The sequence below is a fragment of the Homarus americanus genome, unplaced genomic scaffold (assembly GCF_018991925.1).
Source record: "Homarus americanus isolate GMGI-L3 unplaced genomic scaffold, GMGI_Hamer_2.0 scaffold25827, whole genome shotgun sequence".
Lineage (NCBI taxonomy): Eukaryota > Metazoa > Arthropoda > Malacostraca > Decapoda > Nephropidae > Homarus > Homarus americanus.
In genome coordinates this window covers 225,727-248,208 of record NW_024738300.1, presented here as the reverse complement: position 1 = coordinate 248,208, position 22,482 = coordinate 225,727, and the positions used below count along the sequence as shown (strand labels likewise).

General features: G+C 40.6%; 1 protein-coding gene across 1 annotated transcript in view; it reads left to right on the top strand.

Moving 5' to 3' along the window:
- The window catches only part of LOC121873901 (glutamate receptor ionotropic, delta-2-like), a 55,506-nt gene that overhangs the window by 26,517 nt on the left and 6,507 nt on the right, over nt 1–22,482 (top strand). The window contains exons 3-13 of the mRNA XM_042377779.1: nt 9,670–9,794; nt 9,911–10,024; nt 10,159–10,382; nt 10,702–10,830; nt 11,403–11,516; nt 13,083–13,173; nt 13,486–13,786; nt 14,123–14,340; nt 17,877–18,057; nt 18,167–18,266; nt 18,818–18,947. Of these exons, the coding sequence (XP_042233713.1) occupies nt 9,670–9,794; nt 9,911–10,024; nt 10,159–10,382; nt 10,702–10,830; nt 11,403–11,516; nt 13,083–13,173; nt 13,486–13,786; nt 14,123–14,340; nt 17,877–18,057; nt 18,167–18,266; nt 18,818–18,947 (1,727 nt within the window). The remainder of the gene's footprint in view (nt 1–9,669; nt 9,795–9,910; nt 10,025–10,158; nt 10,383–10,701; nt 10,831–11,402; nt 11,517–13,082; nt 13,174–13,485; nt 13,787–14,122; nt 14,341–17,876; nt 18,058–18,166; nt 18,267–18,817; nt 18,948–22,482) is intronic.

Sequence of the window (22,482 nt, the reverse complement as noted above, 5' to 3'; positions counted from 1 at the left end):
CAGATGAACAACGATGACATAGAGAAATCCGACTGCGAGAGAGATTTAGGAGTAATGATAAGTAGGAACCTTAAGCCAAGTAAACAATGTGTTTTTGCTCGTAACAAGGCTAATAAAGTACTTGGGTTCATACAAAGGAGTGTTAGTTACAAGACTAGCGAGGTCATCCTAAAACTGTATCTTCTTGTGAGACCACACCTGGATTACGCAGTTCAGTTCTGGTCACCGTATTACAGAATGGATATAGAATCCTTGGAAAGAATTCAGAGGAGAATGACAAGACTAATCCCGGGCATTAGGAACCTTGAGTATAGAGACAGGTTAAAGCATCTTAATTTGCACTCCCTCGAGAGACGTAGAGCGAGGGGCGACCTGATAGAGGTGTACAAGTGGAAGGCAGGGCTAAACAAAGGGGACATTACAAAGGTACTCAAACTATCCAACCAGGAGCGAACTCGTAACAATGGTTTTAAATTAGACAAATTTAGATTTAGGCGGGAAATAGGTAAACACTGGTTTGGAAACAGAGTGGTGGATGAATGGAACAAGTTACCAAATATCATCATTAACTCGAATACGCTGAATAGTTTCAAACATAGGTTGGATGCTTATATGAGCAATAGAGGTTGGGTGTAAACGGGACTGCCCAGTATGGGCCAATAGGCCCGCTGCAGTTTCCTCCATTCTTATGTTCTTATGTACTTGTCTCGTGAGGGGGTAAAGACGTTGTCTGCATCCCTGGAGAGTGAAATTGTCTCTCCGAAGGGAGGGGGGGGGTTTCGCCAGTAGAGAGAGGTCGGGGAAAGTGGGAGTAAAAAAACAAGCAGGTCCTGGGAAGTAAAATTAGTTGCTCAGGACAAGGGGTAAAACAGGACCAGGGAAGGGTAGGTTTAAATGTATACTATACAAACAGTAGGAGCGTTAAAAATAAAATAGACTTGCTGAGAGCGGTTGTATGTACCGAGAATGTAGACGTCATAGCAATCACCGAAGCTTGGATGAATCTGGCGAGCAAAATTTTTTTATCAGAGTACCACATAAAAGGGTACAACCTTTTTCACAAGGACAGGGAAGGTAGGAAGGGGGGAGGGGTCGCACTCTTCGTCAAGGATACATTAAAAAGTTGTATAAATAATTCAATAAAGGGTGAAATAGGAACCGAGTCTGTGTGGGTAGAAATCACGGAAGGAAGAGAAAAACTAATTATGGGAGTGATTTACAGGCCCCCAAGTCTTGGCAAAGAAGCAGCTCAGCCCATATGGCAGGAAATGAGTAGGGCAGCAAAATATATCAACCTATGCATTATGGGGGATTTCAACTTTAGAAATATTGACTGGGACAACATTGTAGGTGACTATGAATCTGAAGACTTCCTAGACGCAGTACAGGACAATTTTTTGAAACAACTAATTACAGAACCTACTAGAGGTGACAATATATTAGACCTAGTATTAACAAATAAAGAAAATATTATCAGAATATCACAGTAGGGGAAGAACTAGGTAACAGTGATCACAGAGAAATCAGGTTCACCCTAAATTGGGAAACAAAAAACAATGACAATATGGTCAGAGTCCCAAACTTTCGGTTGGCGGATTATCAGGGGTTAAGAAGGTACCTAGGTGAGGTCACCTGGGAACAGTCACGTCAGTCCCCAGTAGGAAGGGGTGAGGTCATAGATGACATAACAATTGATCATGACTATAATATATTCACTAGTATACTACATAAAGCACAAGAACAAAATATACCATACAGAAAAATTAGGTCAAATAAGAATGAGCCAAGGTGGATGACGAGAAAACTTAAACATGAGATAGGAATAAAGAAAGGAATATATAAGAAATTAAAGGGACGGGAGGAGCAGCTCAGAAATAGGTATAATGAACTATCTAGGAATGTTAAGAAAAATGTAAGGAAAGCAAAGAGAGACTATGAAATCAAAATAGCAAGAGAATCCAAGGCGAATCCAAAGGGATTTTTCCAGGTATATAAGACAAAGGTCAAGGACAAAGTTGGGCCCTTAAAGTCAGGGAGGGGAGAAGTGATAAATGGCAGTGAAGAAATGAGCAAAGCATTGAACAGCTACTCTTATCAGTTTTCACAGAAGAAATTTGAGATGAAATTCCAGAGGTGGAACTGATATTTAAGGGAGAGGAAGAAGAGAAATTAAAGAATATCACTATCAGAAAAGAGGATGTTCTTAAGAAGATAAATAAACTAAAGAAAATAAAATCCCCAGGGCCGGATGAAATTTTCCCGCCAGTCTTGAAAGAGTGTAGGGAACAGATTAGCGGACCCCTCGTAAACTTATTTACAAAATCATTAGATACTGGAGTTGTGCCAGACTTTTGGAAACAGGCAAATGTAGTACCCATATTCAAAAAGGGAGACAGAGCATCAGCGTCAAATTACCGGCCGATCAGTTTGACGTCAGTAGTGGGGAAATTTCTTGAATCAATTATAGCAGATAGCATCCGATCGCATCTAGAGAAAAGCAAATTAATCTACGACTCTCAACATGGGTTTACAAAGGGAAAATCTTGTCTAACAAATCTGCTAACGTTTTCTTAGGAAAGTCTTCGAGGTAGTAGATAATGACGAAAATTACTATGTTATTTACTTAGACTTTAGCAAAGCATTTGACAGAGTACCGCATCAGAGGCTTCTGAGATAAATTAAGGCTCATGGCATCGAGGGGAAAGTTGTAAATTGGATAAAATCATGGCTCACCGATAGAACGCAGAGGGTCAGCGTAGATGGTGTTAAATCTGAGTGGGTGCCGTGTAACCAGTGGGGTTCCCCAGGGGTCAGTACTAGGCCCACTCTTGTTCATAATCTACATAAACGATCTAGATACTGGGATCAGTAGTGACATAAGCAAGTTTGCGGATGACACCAAAATAGGGCGGCAGATTAATTCAGGGCAGGATGCAAATGCATTACAGGAGGATCTGAATAAACTGCAGGGGTGGTCTGAAAAATGGCAAATGAAATTCAACACCAGCAAGTTCAGTGTAGTTAATATTGGAAGAATAAATACTTATAATGTATACAGCCTTAACAACATCACCCTAGAGAAGTCGACTTGTGAAAGAGACCTAGGGGTACTTGTAAGCCCGGACCTACGGCCTAGAAAACAGTGCGTTAATGTTCGAAATAAGGCAAACAGAGTATTGGGTTTTATATCTAGAAGTGTAAGTAACAAGAGTGCAGAGGTCTTATTGCAACTATATCTTGCGCTAGTCAGGCCACACATCGATTATGCGGTTCAGTTCTGGTGCCCCTATTATAGAATGGATATAAATTCACTAGAGTCGGTGCAGCGAAGAATGACAAAAATGATTCCGGGGCTTAAAAACCTTCCATATCAGGATAGGCTAAAGAAACTAAACTTGCATTCCCTAGAAAGACGAAGAGTGCAGGGAAATATGATAGAAGTATTTAAGTGGGTGAAAGGAATCAATAAAGGGGATATAGATAAAGTTCTTATAATATCCGAGCAGGATAGGACTCGGAGCAACGGATTCAAGTTGGATAAGTTTAGGTTTAGGAGGGAGATAGGAAGAAACTGGTTCACAAATAGGGTGGTGGACGAGTGGAACAAGCTTAGCAACTTTGTAGTAAGTACGGGAACTCTGGAAAGTTTCAAAAGAAGGCTAGATAGAATCATGGATGATAGAGAGTGGTAGTAACTCTCGACAGGAGCTGCCATGCACAGGCCAACCGGCCTATTGCAGACTCCTTATTTTGTTATGTTCTTTTTCCTTATGAAACTATGCTTTCCACGTAACAAGTCCATTGCTGAAGATATATATATATATATATATATATATATATATATATATATATATATATATATATATATATATATATATATATATATATATATATATATATATATATATATATTATATATATATATATATATATATATATATATATATATATATATATATATATATATATATAAGATAAATCTTTATAATATCACACGAAAGGAAACAACAGCGCACCTTAGCTTGCGTCTTTATTCACATATTCTAAAGGCAAATGAATTACAAGGACCGAGAGAGGCCTAAGTACAGAGGGTGACCTTACTAAACTTGAGGTGGTCTATTACGACATCTACTAATCTGCACGCCAACATTACCACACTCACAAAGGAGCGAAAGGGCGACGTAACTAGTCAGTTGACCTCTGACCACCAGAGAAAGGTCGTGCCCAAAAGTGCTCCCGTTAGAAAACTAAGATAAATGGCCGCCTTGGATCGTTGTGTCTTAGGGAAGAGGAGGAGTGTGGGGAAAGACGACCTCCTTACCACTCTGTTAAGGCAGCTGGGGCAGTTGAGGAGGGGAGTTGACACTCTAAAGGGGAAAAATGAAGCCCTCAGGACGGAACTCCTTCAGGTAGGTGTCCTGCCTAGCAGGACACCTGCGAAGGAGGTCAAGTGAGAGTGGTAGTCTCCAAGGGGACTAGGGTCAGGCTCAGGAAAGCTGACCAGGGTGTGGAGTGTGTAACTCTTACCAGGTGCTGGGAAGCTGGCGAGAAGAAGAAGAGGCAGGACGGTATGGATCAAGGGGGAGAAAGAGAGCAGTTGTACAAACCCTGCCCACAGGTAAGGTCGTGGTAGTTGGGGACAGCCAGGTGAGGTTTGTAGATAGGGCTTTTGTGCGAAGATAGGAAACGTAGGAATAGGGTGTTAGGTGTTAGGGGTGTGTCATAGGAGGAAGATCAGCTAAAGCTAATGGCCCATTACTTTTTGTTGGAATTCTGTGTATATAAACGAAAATAATTTCAGTTTCAATATTTTGCAACCTTTGCTAGGTAAATTTTAGCGAAATTTATCAAATCTAACGTACAGCTGCATTAGTGCATTACAATTAAATAGTGAACATTGCTTTCTGGCTTGTTCTTTAACAACCCAACTAACAATATTTTTTTTCTGTTTCAGATCCTGATGCATTTATAAGTTGATATTTGCGATGGCTGCTTGTGTCAGGACGAGGAACCGAAATCAACCATCTCAGTCACTATCTTGGGTCTGGAGAGAGCTCCTGAAGTCGGAGTTGCCTACATTGAGAATGCTTTGAATGCAGTGTTTAATCAGGCAAATCAGTGAAAAAGAACCAAAAAGAACTTACACAAACAAAAGACATTGCCAGTGATATGACCAAAGCTGTCTTGGCACAGTACACTCTGGCTAACGCTCGGTTCAAGCCTCCAGTGCATAACAAGTCAAGAAAGATTAGTGAGACTGCTAGCCAGTTGGGAGAAAAAGGCAGAATATCTCTCTTGGGAGAGAAAACTTACCCGATTAGGACAGCTTTGCCAAGCAACTGGACCAGTTATTTGGCCCTTAATTACTTTACAGGAGTGCCCAATTGTTCTCTGTCCTGAAGGTTTGGTGCGATCGTGACTGTAAATCCGAGGCCCACCTCTCCTGTATTTGCAAGCGTGAACTGAAAGATTCCTGTGATCGAACTGGCATTTGTCAAAGCACAGAGAGAAGACTGGCAGTATAAGAACTCTCATGATTTCTAGCAAGATATTCGAGTCAAGACAGGAAGGCTGCCACAGAGAGAGACAGAAGAGGAGAAAGAGTTGCCGAGGAAGAGAGACTTGAGAAGGCCAGAATTGAGTAAAAGGCCGATGATTGAGTCAAGCTGATTCAGAGTTTAATGACTTCCCCCATGGCTGATCCGAGGAAGGTGCTGACCAGGAGAATGGTGACTTGTCCCTAACCCGAAAATAGCCCAGATCCCCAAACCTTCAGGCATAAGATTCGAAATAGGAAAGATATCGAGCATAGCTCTGGCCAGCATGCGACACCACACACTGGTCTCAGAGGAAACTGCAGAGATAGCAACAGCTGCCTGGGTTGACCCGGTGGTTTGATAACACCTGATGATGTTCACCTGGTGATAGATCATAACAAAATGGAGAGCTCAGGAAGAAGCCGCATCGTGAAACCTAGAAAGAGGAGTTTGATAAAGGGATAGAGAAAATGGAATCAATTGTTTGTTCTTTGATGGGAGAAGGATGACACTAAGTGTTCATGAAAGTTGGAGATTCTGACACGTTGTTCCTACCATGAAGGAGAACACTACTCCTGCTGCAGTGAACCAGGAAATGTTGTGGCATTTCACTCCGGAAAGGTGACAACAGGAAACCAGCTGAGATAGTGGCAGATAACAGCTGAACTGGCTCAGAGAGAGGAAACGTGAACCCTGCAGGCCATTGGAGGGGACCTTTCAACTTTGGAGCACAGGGGTGGCAAGAAGTCATACACAGTGGATAGAGCGGAAGATTGGGGAGGGAAGCTGGTCTGGATTGTTTGTGACCTCCGCACCAACGAGTTGCCACTCAGACATCTGATCAGGAGCTGGATGGCCGAACTCTTCAAACAACAGATGGTCTGGTCTCTTGGCAAGATGCTGGACTCTGCCACTGGATTAGAAATAAATCGAGCTTTGAAAAAATCACAGTTGGCCCTCACTCGTTGAGCTTGCCTGCTGTCGTGACGAGCCTGAGTACTGACCAGTACTATGGTTTACATGATTTGCAGTGCCATCAAACTGGGGGTCATGCCTGATAGACTTGCTTTACCTGCAGATAGGTCCAGTCTCATTAGGTGGCTCACAACGGCTCTCAGGTTCTGCAGAATTTGGGTCGCTCATCATAAACTGAAAGGGAACCAGCTTCACAACCTGAGACTTATTGACGTCCAATTCATCGTGAGTGTCTGCGCAAGTGGTTCAACACCAAAGGTCAAGTCATCGTTCTCCGAAAGGTCGAGGCATGTTCTCTTCCAGCTTGAGCTCCTGAGGAGTCAGCCAAGGAAGGTTGTTCAGATTGTGGAGCAGACTGTGAGGAGATTTTCCTGGTATGCTCATCCCGAGGCAGTTCTGCAGACAATGCTCTGTAGTAAGGATGAGGAGGAGAGAAGAGTGGCAGTCAAAAAGATCTTGGATATGAGACTTATGAGAGGATCTGGGCTTGACGAATCAGTTGGTGACGATTCCTTCAGGGTCAGGAAGACTCCTGAAGTCAATCTAGGTGCCAAGACCCTCACTGATCTCATAGATCTGGATAACATCGAGGCTGGCAGTGAGCCCCCTCTTACCTGCAGCCTCACCAATGTTCAAGTCAGAGCTTTCCTGGACAACCCCATGCATGTCCCTGCCTGGCCCTCGCACACCCAGAGTATAGAGCGTTGTGTACAGCAAGTGAGCGAGGCCAACATTCACGTGTACAGCCAGGAGAGTAGGGAAGGCTACATCCGTGCTCAGGTGGTCAGCAGGGAGGTGATGAGTAGAAACAGAAGCAAGAAAGACATGTTCTCTATGGTGTGCAGCAACACCGGGTCGTAGTAGTAAAACCGGTTTTTGTATTTGATGATTTTGTTTTCTAAAGGAATATTAAATTTAATAAATGTGTCAAGATCATTCGTTTCACTATTCTGGATCATTTTCATCCTAATAAATTAACTTGATACATTTACTTTACTTTAAATAAGCTATTTAGTGGTGTTGGTAAAAGGGTGGGAATACTGAATTTTCATAAGATTTCAAGTTAAAATTTACCTAGCAAAAAATGAAAACTTTTCAAATCTGAAGATATCACATGATTCTGCACATAGAACTACATCATTAATACCATGGGCCGATTTTTCAAACTCAAAAACAAAAATTCGCCTCCGTATGACACACCCTATTTCCTATGTCGTTTCCTCCCACACTAAGACACACTACTGGATTGGTACCCTCCCCTAGTAGGGTGTGTCATACGGAGGCGAATTTTTTTTGTTGGCCGGTTGGCCTGTGTATGGCAGCTCCTGTCGAGAGTTACTACCACTCTCTATCATCCATGAATCTATCTAGCCTCCTCTTTAAACTTTCCAGAGTTCCCGCACTTACTACAAAGTTGCTAAGCTTGTTCCACTCGTCCACCACCCTATTTGTGAACCAGTTTCTTCCTATCTCCCTCCTAAACCGAAACTTATCCAACTTGAATCCGTTGCTCCGAGCCCTATCCTGCTCGGATATTATAAGAGCTTTATCTATATCCCGTTTATTGATTCCTTTCACCCACTTAAATACTTCTATCATATCTCCCCGCACTTTTCGTCTTTCTAGGGAATGCAAGTTAAGTTTCTTTAACCTATCCTGATATGGAAGGTTTCTAAGTCCCGGAATCATTTTTGTCATTCTTCGCTGCACCGACTCTAGTGAATTTATATCCATTCTATAATAGGGGCACCAGAACTGAACCGCATAATCGAGGTGCGGCCTGACTAGCGCAAGATATAGTTGCAATAAGACCTCTGCACTCTTGTTACTTACACTTCTAGATATAAAACCCAATACTCTGTTTGCCTTATTTCGAACATTAACGCACTGTTTTCTAGGCCGTAGGTCCGGGCTTACAAGTACCCCTAGGTCTCTTTCACAAGTCGACTTCTCTAGGTTGATGTTGTTAAGGCTGTATTCCATTTACATTCAATGTTGGGCTATTCTTGATTAATATGTTGGTAATAGTAGTCATACTTAAAAACAATATTCATATTTAATAATTTAAGGGACTGAACTAACGGGACAAATTCATTGCGATAAGGTCACTAGTGGAGTTCCCCAACGCTCAGTACTTGGACCATTATTATTTATTATATACATAAACGACATAGATATCGGCATAGACAGCAACATAAGTAAATTTGCTGATGACACTAAAATAGGACGTGTAATTAAATCTGACGAGGACTCCGCAAAACTACAGGAAAATCTAAAAAAAAATTTTGAAGGGTCTGAAAAATGGCAGATGAAATTCAATGTGGACAAATGTAAAGTACTCAGTATCGGAGATGAAAACAGGGAAACCAGATACCAGATGAACAACGATGTTATTGAGAAATCCGACTGTGAGAGAGATTTAGGAGTAATGATAAGTAGGAATCTTAAGGCAAGTAAACAATGTGTATTTGCTCGAAACAAGGCTAATAAAGTACTCGGTTTCATACAAAGGAGTGTTAGTTACAAGACTAGCGAGGTCATCTTATAATTATATCTAGCGCTTGTGAGACCTCACTTGGATTATTCAGTTCAGTTCTGGTCACCGTATTACAGAATGGATATAGAATCCTTTGAAAGAATTCAGAGGAGAATGACAAGACTAATCCCGGGCATTTGGAACCTTGAGTACAGAGAGAGGTTAATGCATCATAATTTGCACTCCCTCGAGAGACGTAGAATGAGGGGCGACATGAGTGAGGTGTATAAATGGATGTCAGGGCTAAACAAAGAGGACATTACAAAGGTACTCAAACTATCCAACCAGGAGTGAACTCGTAACAATGGTTTTAAACTAGAAAAATTTAGATTTAGGAGCGAAATAGGTAAACATTGGTTTGGAAATAGAGTAGCGGACGACTGGAACAAGTTACCAAACATCATCATTAACTCGAATACGCTGGGTAGCTTCAAACATAGGTTGGATGGATATATGAGCAATAGGGGTTGGGTGTAAATGGGACTACCCAGTATGGGCCAATCGGCCTGCTGCAGTTTCCTCCATTCTTATGTTCTTATGTATCACCGCACCTACAGTGTTTTATTTGCATATACAAGTATATATTGAATCTATGCATCTAATAATATTTTCTTTCCTCAGGCACATCAAAGACTAGAGCAGTACCCCATGCATGGCTGACAACCGTGTTAACCACAGCGTCCAATCCTCAGTGTTCAACGTTCTTCTTTACAGATGGCAAAACCTTCGCCACCGCTGTCTTCACGGTAAGTGGGCGTGGCTGTCATTGTCGTCGTCATAATATTCCACTAGCAGTACCCCAAAAAAGATACAAATAAACGAAATTATGTATTTCAGTGTAAGGGATACAATAATTTTGCAGGACTTCTTGGCTCAGTTCCGGAACCCTTGTGGTGTGGGGCTGTTCGAGGTGGCAGTGGACGGCAAGGACGCTAACGTGACGCAGCTCTCCCGGGTGGTCGACGAGGCTCGGCAGGTAGGTCACTCTTACATTACTAATGAGGCGGGTAGGTCACTCTCACATTGCTAATGAGGCGAGTAGGTCACTCACATTACTACTGAGGCGGGTAGGTCAGTCTCACATAACTTCTACCATGTTGACGTCAACAGCTGCGGCAGGTGTCATGGTGCGTGACGGTGGTGGTGGTGAGCGACGACCCAACCTTCCTCGCCGCCTTCGCCGAGTGGTCCCTCAAGGGCCACCTCCTGGTGTGGTCGACGAGACTCCTCGCCGTAACTCACCTGCCTCTCCCTGACCTACGCTACATCCACAGGACCTTTTCCAGGATGAACGCTATGGTCGTCATTGTGGAAGACGCAACTGAGACATTGAAGTATATAGTGCATTGTATTTCAAATTTGCTAATTTTACACTTCTATGTAATGTTATGTGTAAATCTTGTTTATGTGATTATGACTTAATCATTGAAGAAGTAATATTAAAGTTATTTACTATACACTAATAAATGGGAGTTTGGGCACTACTTATCAAAGAATGATAAGTAGTGCCCAAATTTTGCACATAAAAAAATGCTGGGGCTGATTTAGGAAGCAGTGTTAATACAAAAAAATTACCTCGAAGAAGAAGCATACTGTACTTGTTATCCTGAAAGTATTACCAATACAGTTTTATAGTGAAAGTATTATTCACAGGTGCAATGTGTACATACACTTACCATACAGTTCTCCAGAGGACCGAGCTGTGCGTCTTGCCTTCTGGACGCCCCAGCGAGGTCTCACCCTCACTACCCACTTGCCGCTTTTCCCTGACAAATACTCCAAGTAAGTACAGCGAGAGGTACTTATTAGACTTGAGCCGTCAGTGGCATCACTGATACTTCCGATCGAAATTCACATCTTAAGGGTTTATCAACTTTCTTTGAAGAGTGTGTGCAAACTGCCATTATAATTGTATTTATTATTTTGAATCCATTATCATAATGATCTTGGTCATGTTAAGTCGCATTTTAATGTATTTTAATGTTAAGATGAACACAGTAATCATCATCTCTTCTTGTATGAATTTTTTACGTCCTCTATAGTTTTTAAAACTCTTACGAAATGTTACAAAGTATTCTCTATTTCAGAGGTCCCATTAATATGTAAAATTACTTTTCTCTGCCCAAAAGACTGACTTTATTCCTTGTTCAATAGCAAACACCTGCAACTCCCTAGCAATAACACGCATCAACGAAAATACTGCAGAAACAATATAGGAAATTAGCAACTTTCTCGTAAATACTACAGCCATCTTGGTATCACATCTTATATTCATTTAAATGTTGATTGTTTTCTTCTATTTCCCTAATACTAAACATCATTATTTCAAAAACTTCATCTGCCCTTTACTGTAGATTTCTTAACCGACCAACCCTTGTCGTGGCAGCAGAGGAGGTCCACGCCCAGAATGGTGCCAAGGGTCGCAAGAGTAACAAGCTGGAGTACCTATCACAAGGCCTTAATTTCACGTGAGCTGAGAGTTAATGGGTGTAGATTTGAATAGTGGATAAATGTTATACATACAGTTGTTGGGTACAGAGTGATGGCTTAGTGGGCAAGAACTATTGGGTGAGGAGAGATGGATGAAGAGTGTTGCATTCATAAATTGAATTGAATTGAAACAGTTTATATTAGCCAGAAAAACACAGAGACAGAGTGGATAATAATAACAATATTAACATAGCTGAGCCAGTTGAGAACCTGAGCTCTCCTATAGGCACCTGATATACTATACATTTATCTCAAAGACGTATTATGTAACATTTAGTTCATAGAGAGTGATAGTGGTATGTGAAGAATGATTGGTGGAAAGTTCCGGGTGTATTGTAATGGATGATGAGTTATTGGGGTATAGCATTGGATTGAGGGATTGAGGTGATGTGTAAAAATTGATGAGTTAATAATTGATTGACAGAACGTGGCGGGTGGAGAGTTGAGGTAAGAAAATTGATGAGGGGAGAATGATCATGGGGCGAGCATTGATTTAAAAAAGTTGAATAGAGAGCAATAGGTGGAGAGTGGTGAGTGAATGAATAAGTGAACAGCTTTGGATGGAGACTCCTGGGTGGATAATTCCGAGAAGAAAAGAGTTACCGGTATGGTGGAAAGTGTTCCATGATCAGTAATGGATGGAGACAGATGGGTGGACAGTGCTGGTTGGGTTGTTCTGGATGGAAATTACTGGGTGGAGACTGCCGGATGAAAAGGGTGTGGTATTAAGTGTTGGCTTTAGAGCGATGTGTAGAGAGTGGCGGGTGGAGGGTGCCTGGCAGATAGTAATGAGTTAAGAGTGGTGGGTGGAGGGTGCCTGGTAGATAGCAATGAGTTGAGAGTGATGGGTGAAGGGTGCTGGGTGGATAGTGTTGCATTGGTGGTTACGGGTGATGAGTAAAATTTGATGACTGGAGATTTGATAGATGGGAAGTGCTAGGTAGAGTGTTGGATGGAGAATGTTGGATGGAATATGACTGGCTACCTGACTGCCTGAGTACTAACCGTGGTGGCCCTGTTCGAACCCAGAGGTGTAAATTGCTTACATTTATTAACTTGTGTATATTACAGGTTCTGATAGGGTGGAGAGTATTGGATTAATCGGCGGAGAGTCTTGTAAGGATTGTAGCATGTTGATGGGTGGGGATTTATAGGTTGTGAGTGCTGGATGAAAAGGTCTGAGTGGAAAGTGTCGGATAGGAGGCGCTGGGTGGAAAGTGCTGCATGGGTTGAAAGTACTTGATAGTTCTGTGAGGAGAGTGCTCAGTGGGAAATACTCGATGGAAAATGCTGTTCGAAAGTGCTGGGAAGATAGTTCTAGATGGAGAGAGGTGCGTGGAAAGTGCATGGTGATGAGAACTGGATGGAGGAAATAGACAGACAAATGGTTATGAACAAATTACCCCTGGTTAAGAAATTATGTCCACTAGTGCACTGAATACGGGGGACATTTTATTCAAATAAAAACAAAAATAGACTGCCTTCTGATTCTCTGCAAGTCTTCTTCTGATGTGTTCTAAAGAAGCATCATTTCCCTACCGTAGGTACAAGTACGTGCATCCAGCTGATGGGACGTTTGGCTCTGAGCAAGATGACGGGTCGTGGTCGGGAATGATAGGCATGGTGAGCAGAGAGGTAAGTGGTATGAAGCGTCAACAGTAAACAAGGTGAGAGTTTTTTTATCGGCCGTGTGTTTAGTGATCAGGTTATTAGTTAAGTGACAACTTCAATTGTAGCAGCGTGAAAACGTAAAACGGTAGAGTTACTGGCCTGTAGTATGCACGAGAGACAATGGACTATGGAATGTACCAGCTTGAGGATATATTCAAACTATCACCAGAAGGAAAATAAGAAATGTCTCATTACCTTATTATTTTGTGACTAATCTCCGCACTTTCATCAATCTCACACCTGTACAATATTGTTTCTATTGCGGGGTTTACTTAGGAGGCAGACTTCTCCGTAGGACCTTTCGGTGTATCAGCCAACAGGGCTGAGGTAGTGGACTTCACCTGGCCAGTGACTATATCGTACTCAAGGATCGTAGCTGGACTCGGACGGCCAGAGCTGGACCCATGGGGCTTCCTGCTGCCCCTGGCACCACTGGTGTGGGCGTTCATCCTGGCGTCGTTACTGCTGCTGCCTGCGGCCATGTTCATCTTGTCTTTGTGTTCCTCTATGAAAGCTACTGACCAATGGGTATGGGTGACGGATGGCTTCACCTTACTCCGTATATTATTACAACAAGGTTAGTTAAACTATTTTTTTTCGTATATGTCATATCAGGTAAACTTGTTACCCATTTTGAGCAAAGACACTGAAAGTTGATAAACACTTGTGAAACTCATTATCTCCCAGGGAAATTTGTTAATCATGACTACCGTTGGCAAATAATATTTCAAAGATTCGGGCGCAGAGAGAATGTAGTAAATTATCTGCTGCATGGAACAAACATAAAACAATGAATAATATTCTGTCTTTCTTTCAGTTATTAGTATAATAGTTCTAGAGGACAATTTTACTTAAAACTTCAATATATTCAATACCAGAAGTATGGTTCGTTTCACTTTGTTCACTTCCACAGACACTTCGGTGCCAGACAACTGGTGGTGGAGACGGGTGGTGGTGGCCGGGTGGATGGTTGGGGCGCTGGTGTTGATCAGGAGCTACTCTGGTAACCTCATGTCTGTACTGGCTGTACAATACATCAGGCAGCCATTCCAGACTCTCCGGGACGTCCTGGACGAACCTTCCACCACCATGATAGTGCAGATCAACACAACTAATGTCCAATATTTCCGTGTAAGTTTGTGTGTGTGTTTACTAAGATACTACTATTTGATATCATATCGTAGGTAGTAGGTAGTAAGCAGCTATCAAACCGGGAGGTACTACCGCCTGGGAAGCAATTGGAAGCATAATGTGTTGTCTGATAGCAGACCCTGCTGCCATATGGCATCACAAAAATTGTGACTATGTCCCAGGTTACTGATCTGCATTTCTGCCTCATTTACACACAATTGCAGGGTCTCAATTGTCACTCTTACTATTGACAACACAAAATATACAACTTTTCTCACTCTTGATCTGTTTTATTTTTTTCTATTCTTTTATTTTCCAATGAAATCAGTTGACAATAATATTATAGCGGGGCCTTCTCGGACGGGTCCCAGTGGTCGGGAAGGTTGTGGAACCCAGGGCCGACCTGATCATCGTCAAACTACTGGTGCCTCAACTGACGACACAGCGGTTGTTGGAGGATCGGCTTTTTTCACATTACATTTTCCCAACATTCGTCGCCTGAGATCCAATTTTCCTTCTGTGGAGCACCATCTATTAACCTCTTCCCCCGACATCTTACTACTATCTGAACTTCAACTGACCAAAGCAGCTTCACCAAAACCTTTTCAAATCTCCAACTACAACCTTTATACCTCCTTCCGTTCTAAGGAAGGTGTATGCTCTTACTGCAACACACGAACAGTCAGCCAAAGATGCACCGATCCCACCCCGAGTCTCGTGCTCGCAATTTTATCTGGCAATACTTAGTAAAGGAAGGCTGTATGTAAAGGTGATTGTGATTGGTGGATCTGTTTTCGGCTGTATCACTGTCAGGATAAATATTAAACAAACCAAAGGTAGATTTTTTTAATAATAAACTATTCACTGTTATATAAGGTCATGAAAAGTTTCCAAATGTTCGCATATTTCTTTAAATAATGAAGAAAAAATTGATGTGAAAATCTTGTGGCAGCTGTGGTTGTAGTTGAGTTGCCAATTCCTTAATATAATTTCCTTCATTATTTCAGCATATATACGAAAATTAGGAAACTTCTTATGACTGTAACAATGACTCAGTAGATATGCACTAAGTTATTCAACCATGACTCAGTAATTGTACATGTCATGCATTGCTGAGGTGACAGACCTTCCCAGGAGGGAGCGAGGGCAGGCTGAGGTCAGCACATGTCAGCAACAACATTTCTGGCGAGTTTACTCTTGGAGGCCTGTTCATTATCTCTCCCTAGGCCAGTGACAAGAGAATCATATCACTTGTTACCCAGTGAACCCCTCACTTAAGTGTTCTCCTATAAGTGCACTAAGACACTTCCCTCAGCAGAGAAGGTACAATATATTCTCAACTGAACTCAGTACCTGTGAAACTAAATTTTTCTACAATAAAGCAAAACCAACAAAGTGTTTACTTCAGCCCAGCCACTTATCAATTCAAGAACTAATATATATATATATATATATATATATGCTGATAACCACCTTAAATAAAAATGAATAGTTTATTATTATAATAATTCTACCTTTGGATTGTTCAATAATCATCCTAACAGTGATACAGCCGAAAACAGATCGCCCAATCACAATCACCGTGCCCGGTAAAATTGCGGGCACGAGACCCAGGGTGGGGTCGGTGCATCACAGATCTTGATTCGTCCCTTTATGAAGTCATCTGGCTCAAAATATCTCTACCAACTATGAATATTTTTCTTAGTTTCCTATACTGTTCTATCAACTATTTGGAACACTTTGACTATCTCACTTCTTGCCATGAGTCGTTGCTATCCACACCTGAACACCGAGATCCTCTACATCACAGAGAGTGGCTTGGCCCTGCAAGGGATAAGCCAGGTGGAGTTGAGGCACTCTCTTTTTCCCTATTTAATGATCTGGAACTAATAATTACACACCCTACACGTGTTACAGATCGACACCATCAACTTGCTATCATTCTTGATCTTTGTTTTACCTCTAACCCCTCAAACTATTCATACTCAATTTCTTCCCCCTTAGGGTCTTTTGATCATAATCTTATTTCTATTAAATCGAACTGGGCACAACCACCTCCCCAACCCCCCTAATCACCAACTATGGCACTATCGGAGGGCAAACTGGCAATCCTTGCGAGAATTCTTCTCCGAGTTTCCTTGTGATACATGTTACTTTTGCACTCGGGACGCCTCGGTATGTGCTGACAGCATTACTGGGGTTATACAGGGCGGTATGAGTGCATTTATCCCATCTTCTACCAAAACTTTTACTTTACAATCATGGTTTGATCGCTCCTGCTCTCTTGCATGCAGGGAGAGAGATAGGGCATGTCAAGTTTTGAAACTATCTCGTTCTCCTATTACCCTCTCCTCTTTCATTACTTCTAGGAATCGTTGTAAGGCTATTCTTCGTAGGGTCAAGCGGAATTTTATAAAAAGAAAGACTGCTGACCTGACTAACATCTTCTTCTAGTAAATCCTTCTGGTCGTTAACCAAAATCATCTGTAATAGCTTCTGCACTCCCTCCTTTTCTCCTCTCTTCCGACCTGATAACTCTATAGCCAACTCTCCCCCTGATAAAGCAAATTTCTTTGGCACCTTATTCTCCTCTAATTCCACCTTAGACGATTCCAACTCTACCCCTCCCACGCCTGCTCCTCCTACTGAACCTATGCACTTTCCTATAATCTCCATTCGCAGGGTTGCTGGTGTGTTATCCAGGTTGGATGTGAGTAAGGCACATGGACCGGACGGAATACCCCCCTCGTGTTCTGAGGGAGTGTGCTGAAGCCCTGGCCCCTGTGTTTGCTCGCCTCTTTTGCCTTTGCCTCAAAACCCAAACTTTTCCATTCTTCTTGGAAGCATGCCTCGGTTCTGCCCATCCCGAAGAAGGGGGACCATTCTAATCCCTCTCTAAGATTTTCCAAACTAACTTAAACTCTCATTTTCTCAGTCACCTTAAACACTTTTCTCTTTTGTCGGATCACCAGTATGGCTTTCGCCAGGCGAGATCTACTGCTGATCTGCTCTCCTACCAGTACCATTTTTGGTCATCCTCTCTTAGGGATTATGGGGAAACTTTCGTAATGGTCCTCGACATCTTCAAAGCATGTGACAGGGTATGGCACAAGTCATTGCTCACTAAACTTACCTCTAATGGTTTCTCTCCCCAACTTTGTTCTCTAATGTCTAGCTTGCTTGAGAACCGGTCCATGGCCGTTGTTGTTGAGGAGTCGATCTCTCGCTCTTTCTGTACCAATAGTGGTGTTCTACAGGGTTCTTTCACCTACTGTCTTCCCTCTTTTTATCAAGGATTTACTTCACACTAAAATAAAATGTTATCCATTCTTACGCTGATGATTCTACTCTGTCTTCTTCTGTGTTTCCATATTCATAAATGTCTCACTTCAATAAGTTGGTTTCCGGATTTCTCTTCTTTTTACTCTTATTTTTCGCCCTCCCCCCCCCCAGGCCCCGTTGTGGGTCGATGACACGTGCTCGGGTGGGCGATTGTCCGTAAAAAAAAAAAATGCTAATTTTTCATTTGCTTCAAGAGTGTGGAGTCTGGCATCTTCCGGGAGGTGGCGGAGCTTGAACAGAAGGGGCTTATCAAGTTCCAGAAGCTTTCCGAATTCTTCCATAGTATGGACACCCTAGTGAGACACGGCCACCACGTCTTGTTCGACATTGAGATAGTCATCAGTATGATCATAGGCAGAGACTTCTCAAAATCAGGTGCTCTGAGAAGGACCTAAAACAATGTTGGCTTATATGTGAAAACTGAACTGTTAATATCTTGGGTTATTATATTATATAAAATCAATAAATATTTTTTCATCACCAGGTCGCTGTGACTATTACTCGTCTAGGGAGAGGTACCTACCTGTGGTGTTATCCATGATAGGCCAGAAAAATAGTCCCCTTGTACCTGAACTAAGCAAAAGGTTATAATACTAAATTTTGCACACATACACATTATATATATATATATAAATATATATATATATATATATATATATATATATATATATATATATATATATATATATATATATATATATATATATATATTAAGGAGTAGTCAGATGAGATGCCCGTGATAGCCACCAATACACATATGTATTATACTCAAGTCCAATTTGTACATAATTTTTCATAAAAAAAACTTGACGTTTCTTCGTTTATTTAAATATTTGTAGGTAAAATTTAATGTTGCCGAATAATTAAAAGATAAAAAATACAGCAATTTTGTTAACTGACTATTTAAGGTGTAACAACGAAAGATAGGAGGCTCTAATTAAGATGGAGATAAAATACGGAAAGTATTTTCAAGATTAGCACGTGCTTCTGCTCTTAAAATAAGTTATAAAAAATATTAACAGGACATATTGATTGAGAAAACGAACTCTAATTACACACATATCGTGGATAAATCTTGCAGCAGTTGCTCGTATTATAATCTTAAACTGTATTAACACGGATTGTGTCTTAACAGGATATGGTCCATGACAGAGAGCGGCCTCTACAACAAGTGGTTTGATCTGGGCGTCCCAAACTCTACTGCCTGTACTTACCCTCCCACGAACATCACCCAAAGTGCCTCCTTCTCTCTCGCTCACTTCTGGGTAAGGATATTAAAGAATTAAAGAATCGGGACTCACGTATGCATGAAAGCCCATATACCGACACACACCGATATATTATATATATAACACCTCCCTAGTCGGGAATCGAATCCTGGACCACTGCATGTGAACAGGGATCACTACCACCGCGCCACAGAGACAACAAACGCAATGCTAAGCTTTGTTTTATTTTACATGAAACCTGTTCATTCGTTTCATTTTTAAGCAACATGAACCTCCATCAGGGATTGCTAGTGCCAACTGTATACAGTAGTCGTAATAGCATTCTACCGAGTCCAACTAGGAAACACGAGGGTACATATATATCTCAACAGTCATATACACGCAGACTTGCATAATATACAAACAATACCTCATTAGTCGGGAATTGAACAATAAACCTTTACGTGTAATAAGGATTGCTACCACCGAGACTCAAACCTTGTAGTAATTAATGTGTGTGTATATATATATATATATATATATATATATATATATATATATATATATATATATATATATATATATATATAAAACAAAGAAGTCTGTCTGTCTGTCTGTTTGTTTGTTTATTTGTTTGTGTGTCCGCACGAGAATCTCGGAAATTACTTTACGATCTGTAGTGATGATGGATGGTGTTATATGATGATGGATGATGTTATATGTAGTGATGATGGATGGTGTTATATGTAGTGATGATGGATGATGTTATGTAGTGATGATGGATGATGTTATATGTAATGATGATAGATGGTGTTATATGTAGTGATGATGGGGGGTGTTATATGTAGTAATGATGGATGGTGTTATATGTAGTGATGATGGATGGTAAGTTATTTGTGAAAGATGATGACGATGTTATATGTAGTGATGATGGATGATGTTATATGGAAGTGATGATGGACGATGTTATATGTAGTGATGATGGATGATGTTATATGTAGTGATGATGGATGATATATGTAGTGATGATGGATGATGCTATATGTAGTGGTATATGGATGATGTTATATGTAGTGATGATGGATGGTGTTATATGTAGTGATGATGATGAATGGTGTTATATGTAGTGATGATGGATGATGCTATATGTAGTGATGATGGATGGTGTTATATGTAGTGATGATGGATGATGCTATATGTAGTGATGATGGGTGGTGTTATATGTAGTGATGATGGATGGTGTTATATGTAGTGATGGTGGATGGTGTTATTTGTAGTGATGATGGAGGGTGTTATATGTAGTGATGATGGATGTTGTTATATGTAGTGATGATGGGTGGTGTTATATGTAGTGATGATGGATGATGCTATATGTAGTGATGATGGATGTTGTTATATGTAGTGATGATGGATGTTGTTATATGTAGTGATGATGGGTGGTGTTATATGTAGTGATGATGGATGGTGTTATTTGTAGTGATGATGGTGGATGATGTTATATGGTGATGATGTAGAAGTTATGTAGTGATGATGGATGGTGTTATATGTAGTGATGATGGATGGTGTTATATGTAGTTATGATGGATGGTGGTATATGTAGTGATGATGGACGGTGTTTTATGTAGTGATGATGATGGATGGTGTTATATGTAGTGATGATGGATGATGTTATATGTAGTGATGATGGATGTTGTTATATGTAGTGATGATGGATGATGTTATATGTAGTGAAGATGAGTGGTGTTATATGTAGTGACGATGGATGATGTTATATGTAGTGATGATGGGTGATGTTATATGTAGTGATGATGGGTGGTGTTATATGTAGTGATGATTGATGGTGTTATATGTAGTGATGATGGATGGTGTTATTTGTAGTGATGATGGATGATGTTATATGTAGTGAGGGTGTTATATGGTGATGATGGATGGTGTTATGTAGTGATGATGGATGATGTTATATGTAGTGGATGATGGATGGTGTGTTATGTAGTGATGATGGGTGGAAAGTATATATAGTGATGATGGATGGTGTTATATGTAGTGATGATGGATGTTGTTATATGTAGTGATGATGGGTGGTGTTATATGTGTAGTGATGATGGATGATGTTATATATAGTGATGATGGATGGTGTAATATACAGTAAAGTGATGATGGATGGTGTTATATACAGTATAGTGATGATGGATGGTGTTATATGTAGTGATGATGGATGATGTTATATGTAGTGATGATGGGTGGTGTTATATGTAGTGATGTTGGATGGTGTTATATGTAGGGTTGATGGATGATATTATATGTAGTGATGATAGGATGGTTCTATATGTAGTGATGGATGGTGTTATATGTAGTGATGATGGATGATGTTATATGTAGTGATGATAGGATGGTTTTATATGTAGTGATGATGGATGGTAAGAGTATGTAGTGATGATGGATGTTGTTATATGTAGTGATGATGGGTGGTGTTATATGTAGTGATGATGGGTGGTGTTATATGTAGTGATGATGGATGTTGTTATATGTAGTGATGATGGATGGTGTTATATGTAGTGATGATGGATGTTGTTATATGTAGTGATGATTAGACAATAAAACAATAACAGTTTAATGTCAAAAAAATATACTTTGCTGTACCATTGTAGTGAAAAACATGGAGAACATTATGCTGAAAAATTTAGTATGGCAATGGGTAATCCGCTCTCACTTGTATTAAGCAACCTTAATATGGAAATCTTTGAAAAGAAACTATTAAGTAATATTTTACCACCTTCAGCAGTCTGATTTAGATATGTAGATGATGTATTATGACTCTGGCCAAGTAATGAGGACCTAAAAGCTTTCCTGCCACAACTTAATAACTTAGCCCCCTCGATCAAATTCACTGTGGAATTAGAGCATGACTGTAAATTGCCTTTCCTAGACTGTCTGATCCACAGAATAGGTAACACCTTTAAGTTCAGTATTTATAGAAAACCTACTAATGTGTGTTCATACATTCATTATTATTTTGCCCACCATAATAGAGTCAAACAGTCAGTATTTTCAACAATTTTTTTACGTTCTTTGAGAATTTGCAGCCCGGAATTCATTGATGAGGAATATAAATATATCTATAATATTGGCTTGAACCTTAAATACCCTAGATCTTTCATAGACAAATGCCTGAACATTACTAAGAAATCTTTTTATAGAACCGATCCCAAACCCACCCATGACCATAAGAATCTCTTAGTATTACCATTTCACAAAAAATTTTCTCAAATTCCTTTACAACTAAATCCTGGAACGTCAATGTGGCATTTAAAAACTCATGCACTGTTAAACAAATGTTAATCAAGAACTCCCCCAACAATGCAAGTGGCTGTATTTATAAAGTTCCTTGCAAGGAATGTAATATGTGTTACTTACATAAGAACATAAGAACATAAAAAAATGAGGAGTCTGCAATAGGCCGGTTGCCTGTGCTTGGCAGCTCCTGTCGAGAGTTACTACCACTCTCTATCATCCATAAATCTATCTAGCCTCCTTTTGAAACTTTCCAGAGTTCCCGCACATACTACAAAGTTGCTAAGCTTGTTCCACTCGT